Source organism: Notothenia rossii, assembly GCF_949606895.1.
Source record: "Notothenia rossii genome assembly, chromosome: 3".
Classification (NCBI taxonomy): domain Eukaryota; kingdom Metazoa; phylum Chordata; class Actinopteri; order Perciformes; family Nototheniidae; genus Notothenia; species Notothenia rossii.
Window position 1 is genome coordinate 81,778,019 of NC_136901.1, and position 24,703 is coordinate 81,802,721.

At 39.6% G+C, this 24,703-nt stretch overlaps 1 protein-coding gene across 14 annotated transcripts in view; it reads right to left on the reverse strand.

The window, feature by feature from the left end:
* diaph2 (diaphanous-related formin 2) overlaps window positions 1-24,058 on the reverse strand; it is a 347,379-nt gene extending 323,321 nt beyond the window's left edge. For 9 of the 14 annotated variants that reach the window (XM_079670513.1, XM_079670507.1, XM_079670506.1 and 6 more), the window contains exons 1-5: window positions 23,976-24,058; window positions 22,952-23,333; window positions 8,251-8,283; window positions 6,693-6,881; window positions 142-246 (exon numbers count right to left, since the gene is read on the reverse strand). In XM_079670513.1, coding sequence (XP_079526639.1) covers window positions 142-246; window positions 6,693-6,881; window positions 8,251-8,283; window positions 22,952-23,035 — 411 coding nt within the window. In that variant the 5' untranslated portion in view covers window positions 23,036-23,333; window positions 23,976-24,058. The other 5 variants (XM_079670511.1, XM_079670508.1, XM_079670510.1 and 2 more) reach the window with 5 other exon arrangements.
* Between the last annotated feature and the right edge of the window lie 645 nt (window positions 24,059-24,703).

A 24,703-nucleotide genomic window follows, 5' to 3' on the forward strand; every position in this document is an offset into this window, starting at 1 on the left:
GACAGACATAGAGCAGGGGATCAGGTTAACTCATTCAGGAGATTTGTGATCATGTCCCTAAACTTCAGCTAATCCACAACAATGTCACAGTTCACACACAGGCTATGAAAACAGAGCTGTTGGGTTCACTTTCACACTCACAGATTTGGCAGTGGCGGAGATGTACTGGACCACCATTTCTCGTCTGGTGCTCAATTCCTTTCCACGCAGAGGGGCTTTGCGTTCTTCATTCAGGTTCATGTCCTCCTAAATGCACAGGAGACAGAAAAAACAATTGAATGTAATGGTAGAAACGGAACAAAACACATTTATGTAGAACATTTATGAATTTTCAAAATAAAATGGAAAGCGAGCTTAAACGCTTGTATGAGTTTAACAAAATAGACAATAGCCGACTGTATGCCTCAACCTAATAGAAAACAGCAACGTACTGCTTCTCAACTCTTTGAACATTACATGTCACTTGTTAGACGCTTTTATCCAAAGTCACTTACATACTCAATACTGTGGACAATCCCCACAGGAGCAAATTGGGGTGAAGTGTCTGGCCCAGGGACACAACAACATGCTGACTGCAGTGGGGTTTGAACCTGTGACCCCCTGATCCAAACACCAACGCTCTATCCGCTGCGCCAGACGCCTCCCAACCACATTGTTTACTGTACAATGGCTTCACTAGCAAAGCAAATATGTTTTTTCAACAATCATATTTTTATTTTCACTATAGTCCGTTTACATCATATCCCTTTCTTCTACAGGTGAATGCATTGCTTTTCCATCTAGGTTTCAAAGTGACGAGGTACAGCAACAGGAAATATTGTCACTAAGAATTAGTCCTTGAAACGACAGTAGCAAGGCTAAAGCAATAAACGGTACACCCCAACTCTGCACAAGAAAGCAACATCAAACAACTCAGCTTCTATTGAGGCCATGCAATCACATCAGATAGGCAGGATAGGCAGGACAGGCAGGATCTGCGTGTTATTGGGAGTATTATCTTTGTGCTACTTTAATTCTGCATCACAAAAGAGGTCTTTCATGTGAAAAACATCAGGGGATGGAGCGAAGGCCGGACAGAGCACTAAAAGCCAGGGAATGACATGATGATTAGAATCGAGGGGGATGTTTATCAGAAGCACTCTCACAAAGAGACAGCTAGAATGAAAAGAACAAATTCTCCTCAGGGTTGTCGGATAGTGAGCCAAATGTGCTGGAGCTATGCTGCCCTCTGCTGGGGAGAACAGGAAGTCATATTTCCTTTCTTTGGTTGATCCGATTTGGCAGATATTCCTCTCCATCTTATCTAATGTTAAATGCACCGTATATTAAATATGCCACTTCTACATAGGTACATTTTAACACAATGGTTTGAATATCTTACTAAAAGTAATCTCAACTGTTTTTCTTCATTTATCAGTGAAGCATGGACAGGAATCCCGTCCAGGGGCACTGTGACCTAAATTCCTTCTACTACATTTCCTCCAGTAAATACCCTCGGAGCAAGAAAATCCATTAACATCGTTTTTGTTGAACAGGGAGGGGGGAAAAAAAGGAGCTGAAAGTTGCCAGTTTTTTTCACCGAAAGGAAACCAGCAGGTTTTTTAATTAATCTTTGAACCCTGCTAATTTATCTGCTTAATTGGCATTCAATAAACGAGGCATTATGTGGCGGGGTGAGTATGTCGTAGGAGGGGGGGGACTAGTGGGCCTGCGGGACGCTTGTCAGGGGGCAAACTCGAGGAATGAGCCCTCCACGTTAAGTCTCCAAAATGATTAATGCTCTTTTATTAATTATACCCTCACAGGCTACATGAAAAGAGTCCCAGGATATCTTCGACTATTCTTCCAGCGTAACTGAAATGATAGGATTTGAGCATGGAAGACAGTGGAGTTACCAAGAAATGTTTTGGATCTTGTTGTCTCATGTTGGTGTGGGAAGCTAATCAGTCTGCTTGTCTTGCTTATGCCAAAATAATCTAATTCAGAAACCAGCCGGCTCTTTTTTTATATTCATTTTTAAACCTCATAAAATAGTTGAGATTAACAAGTTGCTGTTCCTTAAGCAAGCTCATTTTACAACCAATAGCCTCCACCTTAAAACAATATGAAAATGATAATGGTAACGTGCCTGTGCCTCTGTATCAGACACGCCCCTGTCCGTGCTCTATATTAAAATAGAAATAAATAACAAAAAAAATCAAATATATTGGACAGACAGAGGGTATACTCATAAAAAGGGCTATTCCAGTAACAAATGCATTTGTGTGCTCAATTAATGAATGAATGAATGATCTTAATTTACATTACACACATTTGATTCAAAATGAAAAAAGTATACATTTAAGTATTTTGAAGTATTTAAGTATACATCCCACTGTGTTTTGGGACAATGCAGACACACATTCATCCTTAATACAGCGAAAGCCAAGACAGCAAACTCCGATCTAATTGAGCAGGTGTTCCAATCACTAAAGACCAGCCCCAAAACAAGCAATTATTAAAAGACGGCTGCATGACAGGCCTGGTAGCGCATCACTACAATAAAGCAAGCTGAAGTCCCACATGATAAGGATTGGCAACAAATATTTTAAAAAGTGGATTTCATTTAAACATGTTGTTCCCCTTACATTTGGGAGACACTGTATAGAAGTTCTACAAATATTCCCACATGGTCTTTAAAAAAAGACATCACATGGATTGTTTTGTTTTAACTCTGATATGCTTGAGCCAAAATAACTAAATATACAGTGTGCCAATGTCTTTCTACCTAGGGACTACCCTGCAGGAACAAAATGGAGATGGGTAAAAGTCCTAACATCAATGTGGATGCAAACACAGATCGCCACAGGCTTTGAATCACAGAAAAGTGCAATTAATGCCTAGCATCAAATACGTCTCCTCCTGAAATAGAGATGAAAAGTCCACGCTATGGGGAAAAGTGGATCCGAACAAAGTAGAAGAGGTTAAAAAAAATGCTTGCTTCAACTGTGACCAATCGATTATTTTCCCCACTACCCTCAAGTCTGATTCAGGTGCGTGAACAGAGTAACTCTCCTGTGGGCTTGTTTTAATATCATGGTGCAGAGTGTAACTGCTGAGGGATCACATTGGAGCTTATTATGGGAGTGTTCATCCTGAAAATGTCGCATAGAGAGAAACATAAAACCTCAAACTAACCACGACAGCTCTGCAATGTGACGTTCTTTTTCCACTGGTCCTATGTCTATGCGAGCATCTCGATAACACACACCACTTTTCACAATGAGACGAAGCTCACTTTCGATGGAATCAATTCTTAGGAAGGATGTGATTCTCTTTGGGGATGTAATGCTGACAGACATCTAAAGCATCATTTGGGCATTAATGCACTGCCTGCTAACGGCTACATCAGCACAGATGTCTTATAGTGCCAATATTCAACGACACACACTCTCAACATTAGGGATGGAGATGATACATGGTGGATTTGGAGGAGAGGGGATTTAAGGGTTAAGAGAAGGATGTATTATGAGTGGTGTGTCAAATGTTCTAAAACATTTATGAATAAGCATGTTAATTCATACATTTCATTTTTTCTGTAACAACTGAAATTCAAATAAATGTTGCTGCATAGAGAGTAAAGTAAAAAAAAAAAAAGGTTCTACGGTTTACTAAATGCTGATTAAATTAGATCACATGTTAGTGTGTGTGCTACTGTGTTCATAGGTGGCACCTCTTGGATTGGAGTCTGCTACCGCAACACAGCTGCCTCTTTAGTGAGATGCAAATACCGGACATTTAATCAGGGGATTTGCTGCTGTGCATTTTGATGAGGGGGCTCTGAATTCCATCCGTGCACATCTTGGGAAATCCAACGACAGGACACACCGAGTAAAAGACACACACTATACCCTTCTAAAGGCAGTGCTGACAGCCATTTCTTTCATGCATGTTCACCGCTATAGTTTTGTGAATATACGTGCGCTCTTAAAAATATCTACAAAGTGTTGTGATTTGGTTTTCTTTGATTTTGTTTCTTTCTATATTTTCCCAGATTCCTTTGATGACCTTTCACTAATAGGATATGTGCCATTTTGGCTTTGAGACACAAAGCGCAATGTGAAAACCCCTTTCCAGAGAAAAAGACTTTGACTTTCTCCTACTCGTTAATGCACAGCAGGTGGTCTCACTAATGTGGCATGGGTCAGCCCTTCATTTGAAGCACGCTAGAGATCTAAGGCTTGGCCATGTAGCATCATAAAAACAACAATCAATAACAGAATGGTGTAAAGACGAATAGATCTAAAGTGTGTTTGTGTGTGAGTGTGCGGAGTGTATAACATAAAAAGAGATAGCGATGATAAAAAAAGAAAGGAAGATAAGCGGCTGGTGTCAACTGAAACTACCCACCAGTGTAATGTCTGTGTTTGCTGTAAAAAAGCAGAAAAGTTTTTCTTTCTATAACGGCCCGTCCACACTACAGCTTCAAAAAAAGCTTGGAGCTGGGCGTGTCTGAAGCTTAGGGATTTTATTCGAGCACCGCGACCAACAACCAATCACATGAATGTCCCGCCCCCAGCATACAAAGCAAAAAACCCAATATATATATATATATATATATATAAACTCCCCAAACAGGCGAAAACCTACCAGTTTCACCCACTGTCTCTGCCACCTCCCTCCATGCCTGGTTCCTCCGGTTTGTATCCCGGTAAATAGTTCTGGTCGTAAAGAACCGGGTGATTTTCTACCGTAATTTCTCGTTTGGAATATGAGGAAAATAACTGCGGTCTGGCTCTCCCAGCTTGCACGCGGTTTGATTGGCTAGCGCTTGAACTGTCAGATTTGCATAAACGAGATTTGATTGGCTGACGCTGGCTACTCCGGCGTCTCCTGCTGCAGAAGTTGAACATTGTTCAACTTCTGCAGCTGGAGACGGCGGAGACGGACCGCTATGCTACCCACAATTCAGTTCGGAGAAAAGCAAGGCAACGTGACGTCAGCCCATTCAAAGTGAATGGGCAGAAGCATTGGAAACCGTTTTTGAAGCTGTCGAAGCTGTAGTGTGGACGGGCCGTAAGAGCAGGTGGTCAGGTGGCTTCAAAAGTACTTCAGAGAATACTCCATTTGATTTAGATTGTATTACTGTAATTATACTTCCATACACCAAGTGTCAAGGCCTGTCAAATGTCAGAGCAGCAAGCATGCCCTCTGTGTCGTCTGTCACTGCGCAAATTTAAGCCTGGGTTTAATGTCACGCTACTGTGAGCACAAACATAGTAATTGAGAGGTGAGCTGAGTGACAGGGATGAGCACCCAGGCAAGAAAACACTGAGCAGCAGCCTGATGGAAACCAGGAGCATCGGTCGCATTTCTCTGGCCCTGGCAATAAAGACCATTGTATCAGAAAAAAAGAAAAAGGCAAGCACCGTGTCACACACACATACACACTCAGACATTATCCACACACAACCTAAGCAATGAAGCCAGAGTGATTCAGCTCCACACTTCAAAGAAATGGGCTGAAAGCTTTTTGTTAGATTTCAATCTTTCAGTACATAAGGCCAAAAATGCATTTCAATGGGGAAAATCACAAGTGTGACAGAAATGTGACCCCACAGATGAGTGCGAAGTGAATTTCAAAGTCTGGAGCTTTTCGATAGTGGCCTAGGGAATATGTAGGTGGGACTCTGCTTCGAAAGCACTTAACATTGGAATGCAAAAGGCACTCTTCTTCACTATAAATACTGCGCAGATAAGTCTAATTTACATTTCTTAGTCAAATATAGCTGCTATCCTTTTGTAAAACTATTCTCACATCCCTCAAAATGGTTGAATAAGATATTTCTGAATGCATTTCACACATTGGGTACTGCGACTCAGGTTCATTCTCTAAAGAAGACGTCCTGTGTAACCTCATGAGAGGGCACTGTTTCATGACACCATTGGAGTTGTGTACACTGCTTTCTAGTTAGGCTGCTATGCCTGGCATTATTGATTTGTGGGCTTTTAATCTGCTCAGTATTTACAGCATTTCAGAAACCCAAGTTACTTCAGTGGTTTACCATCATACAATTGGATACAAAGCACTTATAGATGTCCTACCTAGATCGTGGTTAAACTAAATAAAAGTCACATTTTACAAAATTGTAAAAGATTCGACCCCGTCTCTGGTCCCAGCACTTAACTTTCAGCCTTGTCCAACTCTTCTCATCAAAATACACAACAGCGGCTCTGTCTCTCTACTTGTTCAAGGTTCTTTATTTAGTCATACGAACATAGCTACAGTGTAGTTATGCCGAAGAAAATCTTAGGTCACAGGCTTCTCTAAAAGCGCAACCCAATAACACAGATAAACAGACAAATATTGTGCAAGTAAATAGTAAATACAAAATAAAAATAGTTTAAAAAAGTGATATAGTAAAAAAAATAAAAAAAATAAAAAAATAAAAATAAAAAAGTGAAATAGTGCAACAAGAGTCTATATGCAAGTTATTGGAATGATATATTAGAGAAATAGATAAATAATTACTAAGTAGCAGATGAACGTTATGGATGTTGTTTGCCTTTGTGCACAGATTTATGATGCATTTACGATTTCACAATGCTGTGCTTTTTACTGACTATTCGATGGCAGCTGTAAAGAAGCTGTTGTGGAGTGCTAGAGATGACCACGTGCAGAGGAAACACAACAAAAGAAACACAAAGCTCACCATCATCTTCTCGAAGAGGTCATTGATCTCCTTCTCCGAGAGGTTCATAGAGCGGTCGTCAAAAAGGGGCTGAGGAACAGGCATTTCCACCTGGGTAAAGAGGGGATCTGAGGAGTGCTGTGTTGAGTGCTGTATAAGGGGCTTCTCCTTCTTATTCCCCGTTTTCCGGAAACTGGTAATGCGGTCACGCTGAAAGAAAACACAGTGTTTGAAATGTTAAATATGGCACTGCTAACATTCCAGTTTGTATGAGGCCAAGGCTCACTGTGTGTTGCTTTGTCTGTGAGAAAAGATGTTTCAATTGCCAGTAATTCAAATGTAATGTTCCCACACATCAGAGGGCTTTTGTCTTTCTTGCTTTTTGAGGACACTGTTCACCTCAATTTACATTTAACAGAATCCCCACATAGCAAGGGCAGCTTTGAAGGTGTATCTGTGTTTTTTGTAGGTCACCGTGACCTTGCCAAACTTTAAGACGGTCCCTAAATGCTTTCCTGAGAATGAGATGGACGTGAGATCACAGTGACCTTTTACCACCAAAATGTAATCAGCTTATCCTTGATTTCAAGGCAAGGTGAGAGCCACATTTCAAGACATTTCAAGAAATTCCCTCCAGGCGTTCCTGAGATTTCATGAGAATGGGATGGCGTGAAAACAAGAACATTTATATTTCATAAAGTAAACTGTATGAAACGTTTCAGGACTGTACTTACCATCATACCCATAGTATTACCTGGTTTATGCATATGGTATTAGAATAGTTTTAGCATACATGACATCAGTGTGAGCTTCAGTTGAGTTTCTTTGTTAATCATGTTGAGACTGATGAACGCAGTGTTTAATAAAGTGTAATACAAAAGCAGAAAAAGTACATAAACTTCATGCAAAAATTAAATGTTAGTCGAATGTATTGAAACGGAAATGGAGTTGACGTGCTGGATGAATGAACACATATGAAAAATGGAAACACAAAGATGATATGATGACATACATGACGTCACTACTATTAGTTTGCTGAGACACTACTGGATGGATCAAACATACTATGTGCATTGCTCACAAAAGCAGCATAAACTTATTTTAAGTGTCAAAGTTAAAGCTATTTGTTGTCAAAGGGTATTAAAAAAGCTCCAGGGAGAAACGTCTAATCGGAAACGCTACTGATAATTGCACACTAAATGATCTACGAGCTTCTTATACAAGTCGAAATGTGATGGGTTGATTTCCGTTCATTATGAAAGACGTAGGACTGCTGAATAATAGCACCAGGATAAATGATGTGTTAGTTACACAGCAGTATGGTGGACTACCACAATGGTACTTAGGATAGGGTTTAAGATAAGCCTTTTGTTGTAACATTAACTGTCACACTTTAAAGTACATACATGTATTCTATCATCAGTGTCTCATGTTAGGTTTAAAATGTAAACCGAATTATTTACTACTGGCACATTTGATCCATCCATATATTTCAGTTATAAGTTCCATGCAGCAGTGACAAAACATGAGAGGATGTAAAACAAAACGAGGCACAGCAAAATTAAACCGAGCACCTTACCATATCATCAGCCAATGTTTTTATATGTATGTTCTGTTGGAGGGAGGGCAAAGTGTGAAAAACAAGATCCAAAAGAAAATGACAACAGCAAAGTGCACAGTATGTATCCCATTGGAAGTGTGCGCACATGTACCGTATCCTTTGGATAGTATCTCGTTTTCTTATAACCAATTAAGTTTCCAACTGACAAATGAAATTGTATACACCAGAGAGGCATAAGGACAATGCGATAAATATCCTGAAACCACAGGATACATGTGTTTTAGTTGTTTAATGAGCATATCCTGGACACTGTACATGTGGAAGAATAGTTAGGATCATACTTGATGATCTCAAATGATGTGTTTCAAATGAATGTAACATCTTGTGTGAGAGTGAAACATCCCAAGTACACACACTTGAAGACACAAACCAAACAGATACATAAAAAAAGACATATCGGGAAGCCCCTCAAATCCCAGAGACATAATGAGAAAGCACACCTGTTCAGAGAACCCATTGGAAACATGCAAGTAAGTGCTGTTTGGATATCGTTTTGTGTATCCCAAGATTAATACACATTAGCAGGGCAATATGTTACAGTCTCGCATGGTTGGCCACCAAAGGGTAATATTATCTCTGTGTGTTCTAAAGAGCATCTCTTGTAGCGCAGGTGGCCCAAAAGAATCATTCATGTTCACTAATTGTTAATATAGACTGCTCTCAAAGAAAACTCCCAACTTCTCAATTATCTTTGTGCGTTTGCAATCCTTTGCGTCCTCACAAAATGTTACAAATAGCTCATATAACAAAATTAAAACCACAAGTTCCCTTTACTACAGATGTTTATCTTCATCTGAGTCACAATAAGACAGGCTACTGCCAAAGGCTTGTGGCTCTGCAAGGGACAGCCATTTCAAACACACCTCAAATGGGAAGCAGCAGCAGCACCGCCATATGCTGTGGCGCTAGGCTGTGAAGCACTAATGAGTAGGGAGATGTGGGGTGGTGATGGCCATAAAGCCTGCCTCTAGCCGCAGATTTCTCCACTATTCTAATCAGGAAACTACTGATGCTGGGGCGAGCAAACAGATTGGCTCTAACCTGCACCTCTCTCTGTGAATCTTCATCTGCTGTCGCTGTGGGCAACACGGAGCCGACATTTAAACTGCCATATCTATCACTAGTTTTGTCTGCAACAGCTGATCAACAGTTATGGGATAAAGCTATGAAACATAGAAAAACAAACCTCTGTCTCCGTGCACACTTTGTGTTGTCCAAGCTGTTATTTCACGTCATATTCATCCGGTATTATGCATGAAAGGCTCTGTCTGGGATGTCCATGTCTTTTGTTCACCGTCATTTGTGTTCGTTTTTCATATCGGAAAAACGTCTCACAATATTCTGACCTGAGCAACAACTTTCCCCACTTCTAACTCAGGGTATGTGTCATTAAGCCCAGCATTCTCTTAGAGTCTAAACCTGCGTGAAACAATAGCTAATTTTCAAATGGAGTACTTAGACATTTTCTAATCAATTTAACAACAATCAAACCACTGTTTGGTTAATTGCCTTGACTTGAGGGCCTTTCCTTGCCCATTATCTTGGCAACATCGCAACAACGCAATTTAACATCTAACAATTAAGCTTCCATGTCCTCTGGGCTTCTCCCGCTTATTAAAGTAAACTTTTTCATCATAATAAATGTTTATTACCAAACACATATTCCTCTAAATAACCTAATCAAATTAGCTCTGGGTCCCTCCTTAATCAAATATGATTATGAATCCATGCAGATCTTTAAGAATGAATTCGCAGAGCAATATGCCACAACTTGAGAGTCAATTTGGGTACACAAAGCCATATCAGTGTTCACATAAAACACAATAACTTTTTTAATTAATCTTACAAAATACAATTATTGTTAATATTACATTATCTCTTTTTGATATCATCCTTCTATTGATTTTAGTTTTATTATAGAAGTCCACTGGGTGTCACATCAAAGACGGACAAAGGATAGACTTTGTTTCAAATCGGCTACCATTGCAGCTTTTAAAAAGCAACGCCTGTTATTCCCAATTGAACGGACCATCTGTATGACGTCATTTGAACTCACTCAGTGGAACTATCACCATGCAATCAGAAGCCACGATTCCTTTGTGAAAAGAGTATAGGAGGAAATTGGGGTTTTACCTTAATTAGGTCTTATAATATCAAGTTCTCCGGAAATGCTGTAAGGCCTTGTCATCGTGTGTTTCTACCAAGCCATCATTGTCTGACAAAAATGTCATAATTTCATTCTATCAGACATTTGGGGTTAAGAAAATCTTATTAGCAATACAAAATTCAAGTAAAAACATGCTTTGTAATTCCTCAGTAGACTTGACCTTTCTAAAGGCAAAATTGTGTGACAAACAAAATGTAATTGTGAAGGAGCGCACTACAGGTAATGCACACAACACGGGAGACTATTGCTTTTGTTGGAAAAGTTGCATGGAAAACCTGGTTTTCTTATAAACATATATATATATTTATAAAACGGACAAGTCAAATCAAGCAATCTGATTGGTTCTTAGCCGTGATATACTGAGCGTATACCACGGCCTGTCGTGAGCTATTGCTTAAATATACAACAAGAGTATAAAGCATTACATATGGAGTCACACAGACAAAGATCGCAACACACCTTAAACTCCTAAGGATTTTGTTGAGCAGGATATTTATCAGTAACCAGAAAATACTAAGCTGATGGAAAAAGAAAAAAAAAGGATAACCTAAATGCAAAGAAATAATTGTGTCCACAAGACAAGAAGCAGAGCTTGAATATATTCAATGATAATCAAAATACTGCCAATGAATCAGGTACTAGATAAGAGTGCATGTGCAGTCTATTTTTTTATAATATATGTCTGTACCGATTACCAAACCACGGATAAGATACACATTTAATATTGGAAAAGTAAGAAACAATTATGTCTTGTTCTGAACTTTAAAAAAAATGGGCCTCTTAAGTTCAGCTGTAGCTCCTAAACATGTTGATCAGATGCTTTATCTCGGTGTAATCATATGTCGGATGTACCGCAGTGCCAACATTATGCTCAATCTTGGGGCAGTGTAGTAACTGAATTAGATAGAGTCTAAATAAATGAATATATCTTCATTAATCTTGTTAAAAAGTCTTCTCATTAGCTGTCTTTGTAAACTCAGAGAGATTATGCAGATTATAGAAGCATAAAAGTATAATTTATCCTTCATGATTAAATCTATCAAATTAATATTTATGTTTGCACTGTGACTGTGCCCAATTCAAGCAGAGCAGAGAACGGGGGACATAGACACACTAACACCCTATTTATACCAGAGTCAGAATACCTTTATTCGTCCCAACGAGGGGACAGTTACATTTGTTACAGCAGAGAAGAGCCGCAGCTTCATATTAACTAAGAAGCATGCATAAAAAAAGATTAAAGATTCAAAACACAATTTTAAAAATTCACATCCTGTAACAGTTTTGAAGATATAGCAGCCAGGTATATATATATATGTACTGCACATAATTTGTATTTCACAACAAGGGGTGTTATAGCATAGTCTGTGTTGTGTGTGGGGGGTTCTACCAGGGGCCGTGGTGGTTATATAGTCTGACTGCTGCAGGAAGGAAGGCCCCGCGGTTTCTCTCCGTGAGGGACCGCGGGTGCATCTGGCATTTCATCTGACATATCCAAACTTCATCTAGAAAGCAATCATTCATTTAGCATACACAAAATGTGCTATTTAGACAACTTTAACTTCAGCAGCCAGGTATGAATTATATAACCCTTCTAGTGTATTTCCTCACTCTATGCAAATATTTGTTCTGAAACTTCAATGACACTAAACATCGGTTTCCTTTGCCCTACAGCCTAAAGCCTCATCTTTATTCAAACGTGGATAGAAGAGCTCATCTCTCCAGCACTAGGGCCAGTTTCAACAAGGTGCTGCTTCGAGTTGCCTGAATAACTTTAGAGTAAGTTAATTGATAGTCATTTTAAAATAAAATAAAATAATAATAAATAAATATATTTATAATAATAAAATCAAGATTATTCAGTCAACCTGTTTCTTGGATCAGGGTCCTAAGTTGACAGCATTTTAGGGATGTTTATTGATTATAAACAATTCTCAGATGTTTACTGAAATGTATCTTTATAATTTATCTATCCAGTCCATCTTTCCTCGAGCAACAGAAAGGTTCCCATGCCATAAGTCGGTGAGTTGGTAACAAATATGGGAGTAAAAGTCTGAGGGAGCTGAACAGCACATGATGAGATACAGTGTCACAACTGTAGGCAGTGCCACAAGCACACACGTGAGTCATGCAAACACACAGAGAAGCAGCCTCTTATCCCGGCACAGAAAGCTCTCTCACACACCCACCATAATGTGACCTCTCCACAAACTGGTTTAGGAACTATTTAAATCAAGCACAGAACACATAGTTATTACTCTAAAAAATATGTAATATTGACAGTATCAGTGTTGATTGAGTTCTCAAGCACAATGTTGACTTTACATTTGTCCTTCCAAAAACTCAAATATTTTTCAGAACATGTAATATCGAAAAAAGAGGATAAAAGAAATGCAGTAGGTTTCTACGAGAGCTGACTTTAAAAGGGCATGAGCCTGTGGTAGTTTTATTATTTCAGGACAGTGCTTGGACTGTTTACAGCTTCCCAAAACAGCAACTATTGAAACAGGGAAGCACAAAAGCCAGTAGAGCTAAGATTTGAATGGCACCACACTGACCATGTGACTGCAGACTAGCACAGCTCTGCCCTCAGGTTATCGCCATCTCTGTTGAAAGCAACTTTGTAGTATCGCACTCATGAGTGGGTGAGCATGAAATGCAGCTATTACAAAAGTCAAGGTTAATAAGACTGGTTGGAAATGTCAGTGTATAATATTCTTAAGCTGTTCATGGCATCACAAGAAATGTCACTTTACAGACTATGGAATTAAAAGATATCCAGCAAATACTATTTGAACTGCTGCCACTTTGTGATGTAATAATAACTTCTCAAACTATAATAGCTACAATTTGAAATAAAACGTTTGTGGTGTATTGTTCACATCTATTCAACGTGCAACAATTTTTTTATTTGTATCACTATTTTTTATTTCTACCACTATTTTTTATTTGTATGACTGTAATATATATTTAATATGTATATATGACTAAAATATGTATATAAAATTGCAAAACTCCGTCCCACACTCTCCCTGTCAGATGCTGAACAACTGGTCCAAGCAAGACGAAGCAAGGGAAGAGGAAAGGGAGCTAACAAAAAACTACCAAGCATTAGCGTGGCGTGGGGAAAAATGTAGGGGAAGCCCATCATTTTTGGGTCGGGGGGGGGTCAATAACTTAACCAGATGAGTGTTTAATCGAGTCTCCTCAAGGCTCGATTACTGCACCACTGTCCTCATTGGGACTCCTAGCGGGAGCCTTCAGAAGCTCCAATACGTACAGAACAGTGCCGCTAGGATCCTGATGAGGGTGAGAATATACAACCACATCACACCCGTCCTTCATTCCCTCCACTGGCTTCCTGTCTCATTCAGGATCTAATTCAAGATCGCACTACTGACCCATCAGTGCATCCATGGGAACGCTCCGTCATACCTAAAATAACTACTCACATCACAAACCTCCACACGCAACCTCCGTTCCACAACAAAGCGTCTGCTTCGCCCCCCGAGGACCAAACTACGCACAATGGGGGATCGGGCTTTCTGTGCAGCTGCTCCTCACCTGTGGAATTCCCTCCCAGACCACTGACGCCTTCAAGAAAGGCCTAAAAACATTTCTTTTTAAAAAAAAGCCTTTTGATTAAACTTTTGTTTATTTTTATAATGCCTCCTGTAGTACCTTGGGATTGCTGTTAGCAATGAAAGGTGCTTTACAAATCAAATGTATTATTATTATTATTATGTAAATGTAATACATTTCTTATTTTAAAAGTTACTGTATATCATTTGAATTGTATCTTTAATTGTATTAATCTTGTGTGAATCTGTGTTGTCGTTTTTCACTCTTACCCTGTTGCTGTTTAAACCGCTGAATTTCCCCACGGGGATTAACAAAGGTCCATCTTATCTTATCTTATCTTATATTTGTATTTTTGTAATTTATTATATTATATGTTGCATCGTTGGAGGAGCTCAGATCATAAGATTTTCATTGCCATTTCTACACTGTAGTGTTTGTGCATATGACATTAAAACCTTTGAATCTTAAAAAAAATGGTACATTATGACCTCGTATCTCCGGCTGTTTGCTAATGAGTGGCCGCTATACAGTATGTTTTTTCCCGGTGATATAATACATAACAATTATTGAATTGTGTGTCCTTTAACATAGGATGACACATGATATCCCTGAGTCAAACCTTTTTCATTAGACATTAACCTTTGGAATATATACAGTGTTTGATATTAACCGGGCAGTGAATTAAGTCCCCGCTGTCGGCCAGTTAGTCGTGCATGCATTGAGCTCTTCCACAGTGTCCTACATTACATGAACATACTTTTCAACAAATCAATTACTATAACTTAATCATTACATTTTACACTTCAAATGCACTGTAATGTCGATGTAACCATCCATAAAGGCTACTGCTATGGGGACTTGAATCTAAGAAAATGCTTCTTTGACACATTATGTACTGTGTGTCTCAGCAGATGTCACATTGTCATATATCTCGCATGATTTAAAAGTAAGTGTGAACACAGCTATCCATTTAACACTAATAAATAATACATGAAAGCATGATGGTGATAACAAACACCTCTTTTCATCAACTAAAGAAACCACCCCCCATTGCAATCCTTCAATGTCATACAAGTAAAAGAGCTGGGATTCCCCTTCATCCTGCACTTGATCAGTCAAAACACAGACTACCACTCATGCATCATCACATTACTATATGCAACTATGACCAAAGTGGATTCATTCATTGTTAGACAAGACTGGAATGCATGATGCTCAAGATCCCCATTCATAAGTCTTAGATCCAACCCACTGATGCACATGAATAGGGCTCATCTCAGAGTGGGACATTAGAGCATTGGATCTGTCTTTTTCTTAAACTGCGAGGGAAGCATTCTTCACCACTTCCTCTCCCCTACTTCCTGAATGCCATTAAAATGCTCACATGTGTTCAGTTTCCTGCTGCTTCTCAAACGTCTCCCTGACAAAGCACGGTTATACTCACTCAACAACAAATAGTGGAAAAGTGGAAACAAATATCAGATAAGAGTACATGAAACAAACTTGTTGAGTTTAACCCCGTGCGCAACAAGCTAACAAATTGTAACCACATGCTGACATTACCTAAAATGATCCCTGAGGCTTGCCTAAAGCTCATGTATCAAAGCTTCAAAGGCTTCAAATGACACAACTTCCGATGGCAGCGGCAAAGTAAGGCATAAGATATTCAAAATGTGATACTGTCAAAATTGTCAAGAGCATGAAAGTTGACAGTATTGTTGCCTAACAAAAAACCTTAATTCAGACACAAAAATGTACTACACTAGCTCTGGCCTAATAGGTAGCAGAGCTGAGTGATACATATTGAGTCAGTCACAATATCTCATTAAAAGTCACACTGGAATTTCAGCTGCCATTCAACTGTTTCAGAAATATTCAGAGAAAAATGACTAGTAGTGTTATTCCAGACCAATACATATCTATAGCATTGTAATACTCCATAATACCAGTGTTTCCCCTACCATTGTCTTGGAGGGGCGCAGCCTTTTTTTTTAATAATACAAATGTATAGCACCAAATTGCAACCAATCTATCTACTGTCACTTTTCACATTGAACATGTGCTCTTTTATTAAATAGATTAAAAAAATTCATTTTAAGTTATGAGTTTAGTGTTTTTGACCCTAAAGGCCCAGATACACCGGCCAGTCACCCGAGAAGTCGCCGACGCCGACACCAACTGTTGCGTCGCCGGACTCTCCTGCGTATTTGCCGACTTCGCGCACTGGAACACACCGCAAATCCGATCCGAGCACGTATGAACTGCGCATGCGTGAGTGGCAATAACTCTCCTTACCAGCAGGCGGCGGTAGTGTGTATTCATCATTCAAAAGAGGCAACAACCGGAACAACCGGAAGACAGAGAAGAAGAACAGACTCCGTGATATAAACAAACAACAAATAGCGTTTTTCTTTCCATTTTCACTCTCGTCCATTGAAAACATGAACGAACAGGAGCTCTATAAACCGATGAGGTGAAATAGCCGTCCGTGTGTGTTCCATCTTCCATTTTAAATTATTTGTTTACCTCCCTCACTTCCCGTTAACGCTTCTCATGCACTAATTCGCTAGCTGAACAGCCAATCAGTGTTATCCCTTTGTCCGACTTCCGGTGGTGTTCCCGACGCTGATTCAACATGTTGAATCGGCAAGAAAAGGCTTCAGGTCGGAAGAAAAGACCCGATGGTGCGGCGCACACCAATCCGAATAGGGCGTGCTCACGCTCATGTTCGGCCCGACTCCCATTTACTGCCGATTTCGGGCCGGTGTATCTGGGCCTTTAGAAACACCAATGCATTAATCAATAACAATAATACACACCTCCTCTCCACCAAACCTTCCCATGTCCAGGGTCTCTCATTACAGGGGGACTGCTGAACTGTCCATTCATTACTGAAACCCTAATTACTTTAATGAGCAACTAAATGACGAGCACGATTACATTTATTAAATCCTAATTAATTAAAAAGGGTTAATTACAAGTTGCAAATACTCTCAAATAAAACCTGACAGAAAACGATGGACGTGTGCCAATGTTGACACTATGCCAGCTTCCCATTGTCCTATTTTAAAGACCGTTTGCAATGTAATTTTAGAAAGCACTTAATTTGACCAACAAAACCAAAGCATGACGGGCCATATAAACATCATGTATCTACTAGGTCAAGCCAACTAATTAAAGCCCTTGCCACACAAGGATGACAACGATAACAGACCGCAACCGTTATCAAAAAAGTCTTCCGTCCACACGCTACAGGCACCAGAAACGTGTCCGTTCACACGAGACCGCTCGAAAGCGCTGTAGTGCATATGCCAGGCCTTTAAGTGGTGCTGTAGTCCTGCCACAAAAGCAGCGATAGAAGACTTCCCGCGCATGGTTGCCCTTATGTTTATTCTCCGCTGTGGACGCTCCGGCTCTTTTTCTCCCTTCCTGAGGCAAGCGTTTGCTCCTGCTGTAGATCTCTCCGGTAGTCCACCAGCGGATGAAAAACACCCGCCTCTTCCAAGGGACAAGGGAACCGTGTGGCAGAGTTTCAGTTCGATTTTTTTCCGCCGTTCAACATGTCCGTTAAAGTTGAAATCTTCCGGACAAAATTTGAAAAGTGCCGGTCAGATGTCTTCTTTGTTATTTATTGAGCTTTAAAACAACTGAATAATGACTCTATATAATAATATAAGAATAAAAAACGGAGCCGCTCTTTTCCTCCCCCTCTTCTGAGAGCCCAGCAGCTGATCTCTGAGCAGGAGAGGTGGGGAGAGGCGGGGCTAATTGCGTCATCGTTATCAGGACATGATCGTATAGGCATAAACACGGAGCAGTTTGCCCCCCCAGAGCGTTTCGTTTGCAGATCTACCCACCTAGGGACCCGTTATTGTTATCTGCGTTTCTGTGTCGGCCTCGTGTGGCCGAACCGTCAATCTGATAGAGAACTGTAGCAGATACGACCATTTTCGTCCTCGTGTGACAAGGGCATGAGCTAACATTACTATAAATTAGCATAACGAAGTAACAACACTTCGAAAATTATCAACACAGGATAACATCGATGTGAGGTTAAAACGTTTCATTTGGATTTAATTAACACCAGGTGTGGTCAATGTTGATGTACCGGCCATGAGTGGACATGGTAGCTAGCTTCGAGTGTATGTCAACATTAACACTAACGTTTTAGTGTTTGAAATGGTGGCGTTTACTAACCTGTCAAACTTCTTTGTCATCATAAGGGTGTGGTTAGACAAAGTTGTATAGCAGTTTTTGTCGGAAGTAAAAGCTCCGTTACATCTTATCCACCCATGCCTTGAAGCTAAACAATTTCCACACAGTTTGACGGTTACCCTAGCCAAAAAATCATAGTTGCTGGGAGACGGGTCGGCTAACGTCAATGATAATTAGCTGCACCTGGCTTGTTCCTGTAGCTCGTGGCTAACAAGTAGCATGCTCCTGCGCTCTCCAGACCAGACACTTTTGACGCCAACACAAACATTAATTTCAACACAGCAACTCTCCTATCTCTTTAACACAATAGAAAGAAGCCTGCAGCATAGCTAGTAGCTACAGATGTCATGGCTGATGGCATCGCACATTTACTGAATATGTACTGACTACCACAACTTGCATACCTATAGGTTTTGTTCAAAGCAAAAGTGTGTCCTTTTTGTTATCTTGTTGTTATTTTACTAAGCACATATTCCCCTACTTCCCACAGGACCAAATACAAATACTTTCTTTTATTGAACAGAAATGTTGGCCAGTTTGTCTAATCATTGCCCAGAATTCCTTTACTATGTGAACAGGGACTCACATGAATATGACCCCTGTGCCTTGCTATATTAGCTTTAGTAAAATTTACGTTTTTTTTACCACAAATTCACATTTTCTGCGTTATCTAATATGAAAATTATGTTTAAACAAGGATGGAAAAGCAGAGGTATTTTACTCCCTTGGGTTGTTATCTTGGTATATATAGTTTACTAAATATCTTTTCATCATATTTCTCACCTCGGCATACAAATTTAAAGTATTGTAAAAAGTACTGCAAACATTAGATTGTTTGATTACACTGGGTAATTCGTTCTAAGGTCACAACCAATTATCCTAATCAAGTTGTACATTTTGATAAGCATGTTCATTCAGAACTCATTAACTAAGGTGGTGACTAACTGTTCAACCTATTTGCAGTAAATGTGTAGAATAATGGTGGAAAGGAGTAGAAAGTCATCTGTTATGCAGTTAACCCCTAACCAGTTTCCCTCCCACTCCCACACCAACAAATGACCTTTGAGATACAGATCACCCTTGTTCCTTTTCATCAAGATAATAGAAAAGTAAAAGCTGACAAGAGCAGCCTGTTAACTGACTGATTACATTACAGGATGAAAATACCTCAATGCAGATTAAAAGTACTGGTAATTGTAGTAACACATTGTGTGTTTAATAAACAAAAACGCATTACTTAAAACAAAGCATTGTTTCTTGAACAGCAATCACAATTCTACATACTTTGTGCAACTACAGCCTTTGTTAAATATAATGTGTGCTCGAGCATGAACATCTCTGATGTATGACAAATCTCTGCTGAGTGGATTGTTTCATATACTTTTATATTAGTGCTACCATACTACAACTGTTCCTCTAAAATTACAGCAAAGTTGTTAAACATTATCATTCCTTCTTGCATCATAAAGGGGTCATGTTTAAGTTTTCTGGTAAAGAGAGAATTACTTCACTTTGAATTAAAATGTCTTTATGAGTGCCACAGTGCCAACGCGTCCTAAAACCCAGAAGTAAACTCCTTCCGGATCTTTTGACAAAAAACAATGCAATTTCTCCATAGGATTTTGAATCATAAATCTATCAAAAATTATAAAAGTAGGGTAGAAATGCGGATATTATCCACCTGAACAAAACCTTATCTGTCTCTTCAATTTGTGTCAACTACAGACCTTATTTCGAGCTATTTTACAAAATCCTATGGAGAAATTGCATTGGTTTTTCTTGAAGGAACCGGAAGTGGTAAAATGCTGACTTACTTCCAGGTTTTAGGACGCGTCACTGTGGCACTCTATAAGGGCACAAAATAAATGACAGTTTTCTAAGTTACAATTGAAGGTTTAAAATAAGCTTGTACTTATAAAGTGTGTGATGTGAAGTCCAAAAACATATATAGGGATGCACTGGATTCCCTCGTGCTGTTCTGTGTGAGGTCATCTTTTACTCTGGTACGCAGAAGGATAACATTTCTCCTTTTCTGTCAAACCTGCTCCTCTGAATTCCTTTAATATGACCTCATTCCAACTGCCTTTTATGGATGTGATGTTTTCTACAGTATCGCAAAAAGGACATTATCACAGAGTAGACAAACAACACAAATTCTAATGTCCTGGTCTGTGTTGTTGAGTATCTACATTCTGGGCCGAAAGCCCGAGTGAAAATGCCGTGATGTAATCCTGCCCAGTGACTTGTTAAACAAACATACAGCTTTCAGTGTTTCTCCTCTAAAGCCTGATTTGACTTTGCTGAGACCAAACTGTGCCAGTGTCGGCCACTTTGCTTCTTAGCCATGCGAACAGTAAGTGTACTTTTCATCAGCTCCTAGGTGTGAAGACACAATGACAACGTCTACTTTGATCCAGCTCATGATGGACATTAGCGCATGTCTGGAACAAATCCACGAAGCCTACACTGCATGTCAGTGATGTAAGATTAGCCCCATATATGGTAAAAACTGTAAATATTAATGTAGAAGTAACATTAGTAATGTTAAGCGTTTAACCATGAGAAAGAGATGAGATAATCATCTGATAAATGTTCATTTCTGAGCAGATTTTAAGTTCCTGTTTCAGTGATTACATTTTCAAGTACCTTCAAGCTTGTACATGTACATCTTATTTACATGCACCCAGACAAACTTGGAGCTACAGTTTACATTGGGTTAGCTATGAGTGGGGACAAAAAAAAGAGAACAGATCATGGCTACACCCAGGGATGAATGATTACTTCCTCCCCTAAACTAAGTGCTGAGATGTTTGCAGCTGCCACAGTTCAGGCTTCCTTTGCTTCGGACTGCTCTGCCTGGAGGATTGAGCAACAGGGCCCTGAGACCACTTTAAGGAACAAAAAGAAGTGATGTCATAGAGACTTTTCACTAGTGATTTGCTGAAAAGCTTACGTCATCTAGATTCCCTTGCAAACATGTTTTTAACTTGGGAGGCAGGATATTCAAGAGTTGCAGGCTGTTGATACTCAAGACAACACCCTTTAGGTAGCTCTGAGAGAACGTGTCATTTCAGTCCACTCTGGGATTTCCTGTCTGGCGGTTGTTTGGTCACACTTTGCCTCACCTTTACTTTGCTGAACAAAACCATTGATTATAAGTGTGGGAGTGTTTACCCAATCTGAAACACAGCAGTGGTGTTAGACTCCATATGTCACACTTTTAGGACTGGTTTTATACCAGAGAAACACCACCTACGTAAGTGAGGTGTTGATGGAAGTAATTATCAGGCAGCCCTTGTTTGTGCAATCTGTCCAACTTGGCTCATTGGTCACTTTCTGTAAAAGTAGAAACAACTCGATAGAAAAGTAGATGGCAGAATATAAAGCCGTTTTAAAACACTACTTTCAGTCAGTTGACGGCTGCAGAGAGATCTTTTAGGAAGTTCAAAAGCAGCCATGCTTTCCACGCTGACAAACGTTGAAAAGCAGAAACAATAATCAATAGCAGCCAAAGTGTATTGTCTGTGGTAAGGGAAACTGTATTTCCACCAGTAATGTCTACAGCTGATGACAGTGTGTAAGCAGTGATATACATGTGACAGAGATTTACAGGTTTACATTCCACCTAAGACAGAGAATCAAAAGCGGCTAAAGTTCAACAAATAAGGCGCTTGCTCTTAAAGAAAGAGACACTGTTTAAACAAGCACTGCAAAGGGTGTGATTAGAAGTTATTGATCCAGACTTTAAACACAATCCACTTCAACTATTACCACGACAACCTCAAGTCTTGATCTCATTTCCAGGCAATAGCATGCAGGAATAGCTTAATAACATCTCAGCTCCCATAAAGCAGACTCAGGGTAGCTTACTTTCTTAATAAGCACAATCCTTACTCTACATTAGCTATTAAACTACTTCAAGCCAAAAGAGAAGCCAAACTGACACGAATGTTGGTGACATAGTTGGTCACTTGTTATCTAATAGATAATGTCCTCCTTGGACTGTCACAATTGAGCTGATAATACAGTTCAGTCTGACTGAGGATAGGTTTTATCAATCACACACACTCTCGCAGTTCATAAAACACCCAAAACCACGTAGACATCCTGCTTTGCAATGAGTCATTTTGTAACTGAACTTTGCATAATATTAAAAAAACACTTTGAAGCCCAACTGTCACAACAAGAATGCTCTTCAGATAACTTTCAGGAGATGTATTGACAGGGATAATCACATGATGCACTGAGTGCTATGAAAAGCAAAGCACTCAATGTAACAATATCTCTTTAGCTGAACTCTCACAGCTATTAGCCTCTCTGTATTCAGCTACATTAAAAAGTAATAACAACACATCAATAACTATTTGAGCCTCATCCTGCATTAAAATAGAGATGTGCTGTATTGACAACAAGGTGTTTACTACATTTACTCGAGTTGAGTATCAATTTGGCCTGGTTTTATTTGACTTTAACAGTATACAATTGTATGATAAAAGCCCACATTGTCAGTGCAATGTGCCCAACAAAGCCATTATAACCTGAGGTAAAAATGCAAACTTTTTGCTACCATGGAGCAGTGCAACTTTCTCAGGCTCACTAAAGCTGAGGGAGAAATTAACCCTTGCTTATGGGAATACAGGATGTGACAGTTCACTGCATACTTCTTCCATACAACAGCAACGAGCCATGACCTACCAGCTTTTTGTTTTTACTCTCGTCCTCGTTGGACTTCTTTTTAGAGGGTTTATTCGGGTCCTCCCCGCCGCTGGCTTGATCCATATTTCGGCTTTCAGTTAGTTCCCCTCCAAAAAGACTTGATGAAACCTCCTCAAAACTTGGCAAACTCCAACAGTAGGCTTTTAACAAGACAGCAAACCATCCAGGTTAGGTCTTTTCAAAATCCATTCCGTTTTAAAAGGTAAACAAATATATAATGTTGACAAGTTTCAAAAAGTTCCTGAACAGTATCCAACAGGCGAGGGGGCTGCTTGGAGAAGAAGAGGTGTGGTAGGATATGGTATCCGTCCTGATGTCTCCTCAGCTAGGCAATAAGTCAGTTCTCACAGCGGTGATGGCTCTATACAGAAGAACACAATATTATGTTAACATTAGATAATTCGTTTATTATAATGACTTGGGCGTTGACTTGAACAAATGTTTGCCTCAGCAGCCTTTTTAGTATGCAGTTTGCAGACAGTGAAGCCGGTATACTGTGATCGGTAAAACAGATGTAAACAATATGTAGAGGTAGCTATGGGGAGTTAGGCTGAATTCAAAACCAATGCATTTTTACACTTACAGACAGATCCCTTTGTTTGAAAACAGGTGTTAATTGTTAGAGAAAGCCAACTTAAACCGTGTAACTCAGCAATAACAAAGTAGTAACTGACAAAAAAAGGTTTCAAGGCAGCTCGGATCCTCTGACAGATGTCTACGTTCACTGACAAGGCTGTTATAGAGCTGACAATACAGTCATTAATCAGAATCAAAGAACAATTGTTAGAATAGGGGAAATCACCGTTGTTCTCTCTGATTGGGATACTTTGCAGTGATGTACACTTAGCCAGGCAGGCTAAATGGACGACCGTTAACGGCCGAACATAATTTATTTTATCAGACTCAATAACACACAAGCACATGCAGCACTAGGATATAACTTACAGAATGAATAATAACCTAGATGTGAAATAAAACTCACAAAAACCCATCCAGAGCTTACCTTCGCAACCAAGCTTGAAAGCCAGGCCCGCGGTGATTCCGCCCACCCGCGTTCTGATTGGCCCACGGGATACGTCAGACGTGGGGATTTCAGTTTCTATTGGTCAGATTTGCTGACAGTCATAAGGTCGGCGTGGCGTCCAAGGGGAGGAGCCTGCTGTGACGTAGGGGTCAGTCTGATCTCACAGCAAGCGGATGGGACTCAGTCATTTGTAAGAATAGATCTGTGATTATTATGAGAGGGGGGCCACGGATAGGACTACGGGCGTGAATGACACACCCTTCTATGTCTATGTGTGTGATAATAACAGCTTGTGTTATTGTTTTGTTGTAACCCAGTTACATAATAGTGTCCACAATATTGTCCGACTGGGTGTGTTTTGGTATAATCCTTAAGCATATTTAGGCTTAAACGTGTGACTATGTATTAGTTGTGTGTATGGGTTTTTAACACGTAAATGTGTGATACTACTATTGGTGGTTGATAACAATCTTATACATTGAAAAAAATACCTTAGTCTCAATGGGTATTTTCCTTAAATAAAGGTTGAATAAGACAATCTAAATCATTGTTTGAACAATGATCTATCAATAATAAATACAAATAAATAATAATAAAAACCCTTACATATATTGTGCTGTCAAAACAAACAAAAAATACAAATATTCTCCCTTGTTGGAAAAAATGGGATTGGTTTGTCTACTGCCTATAGATAATGTGTCCAGTAA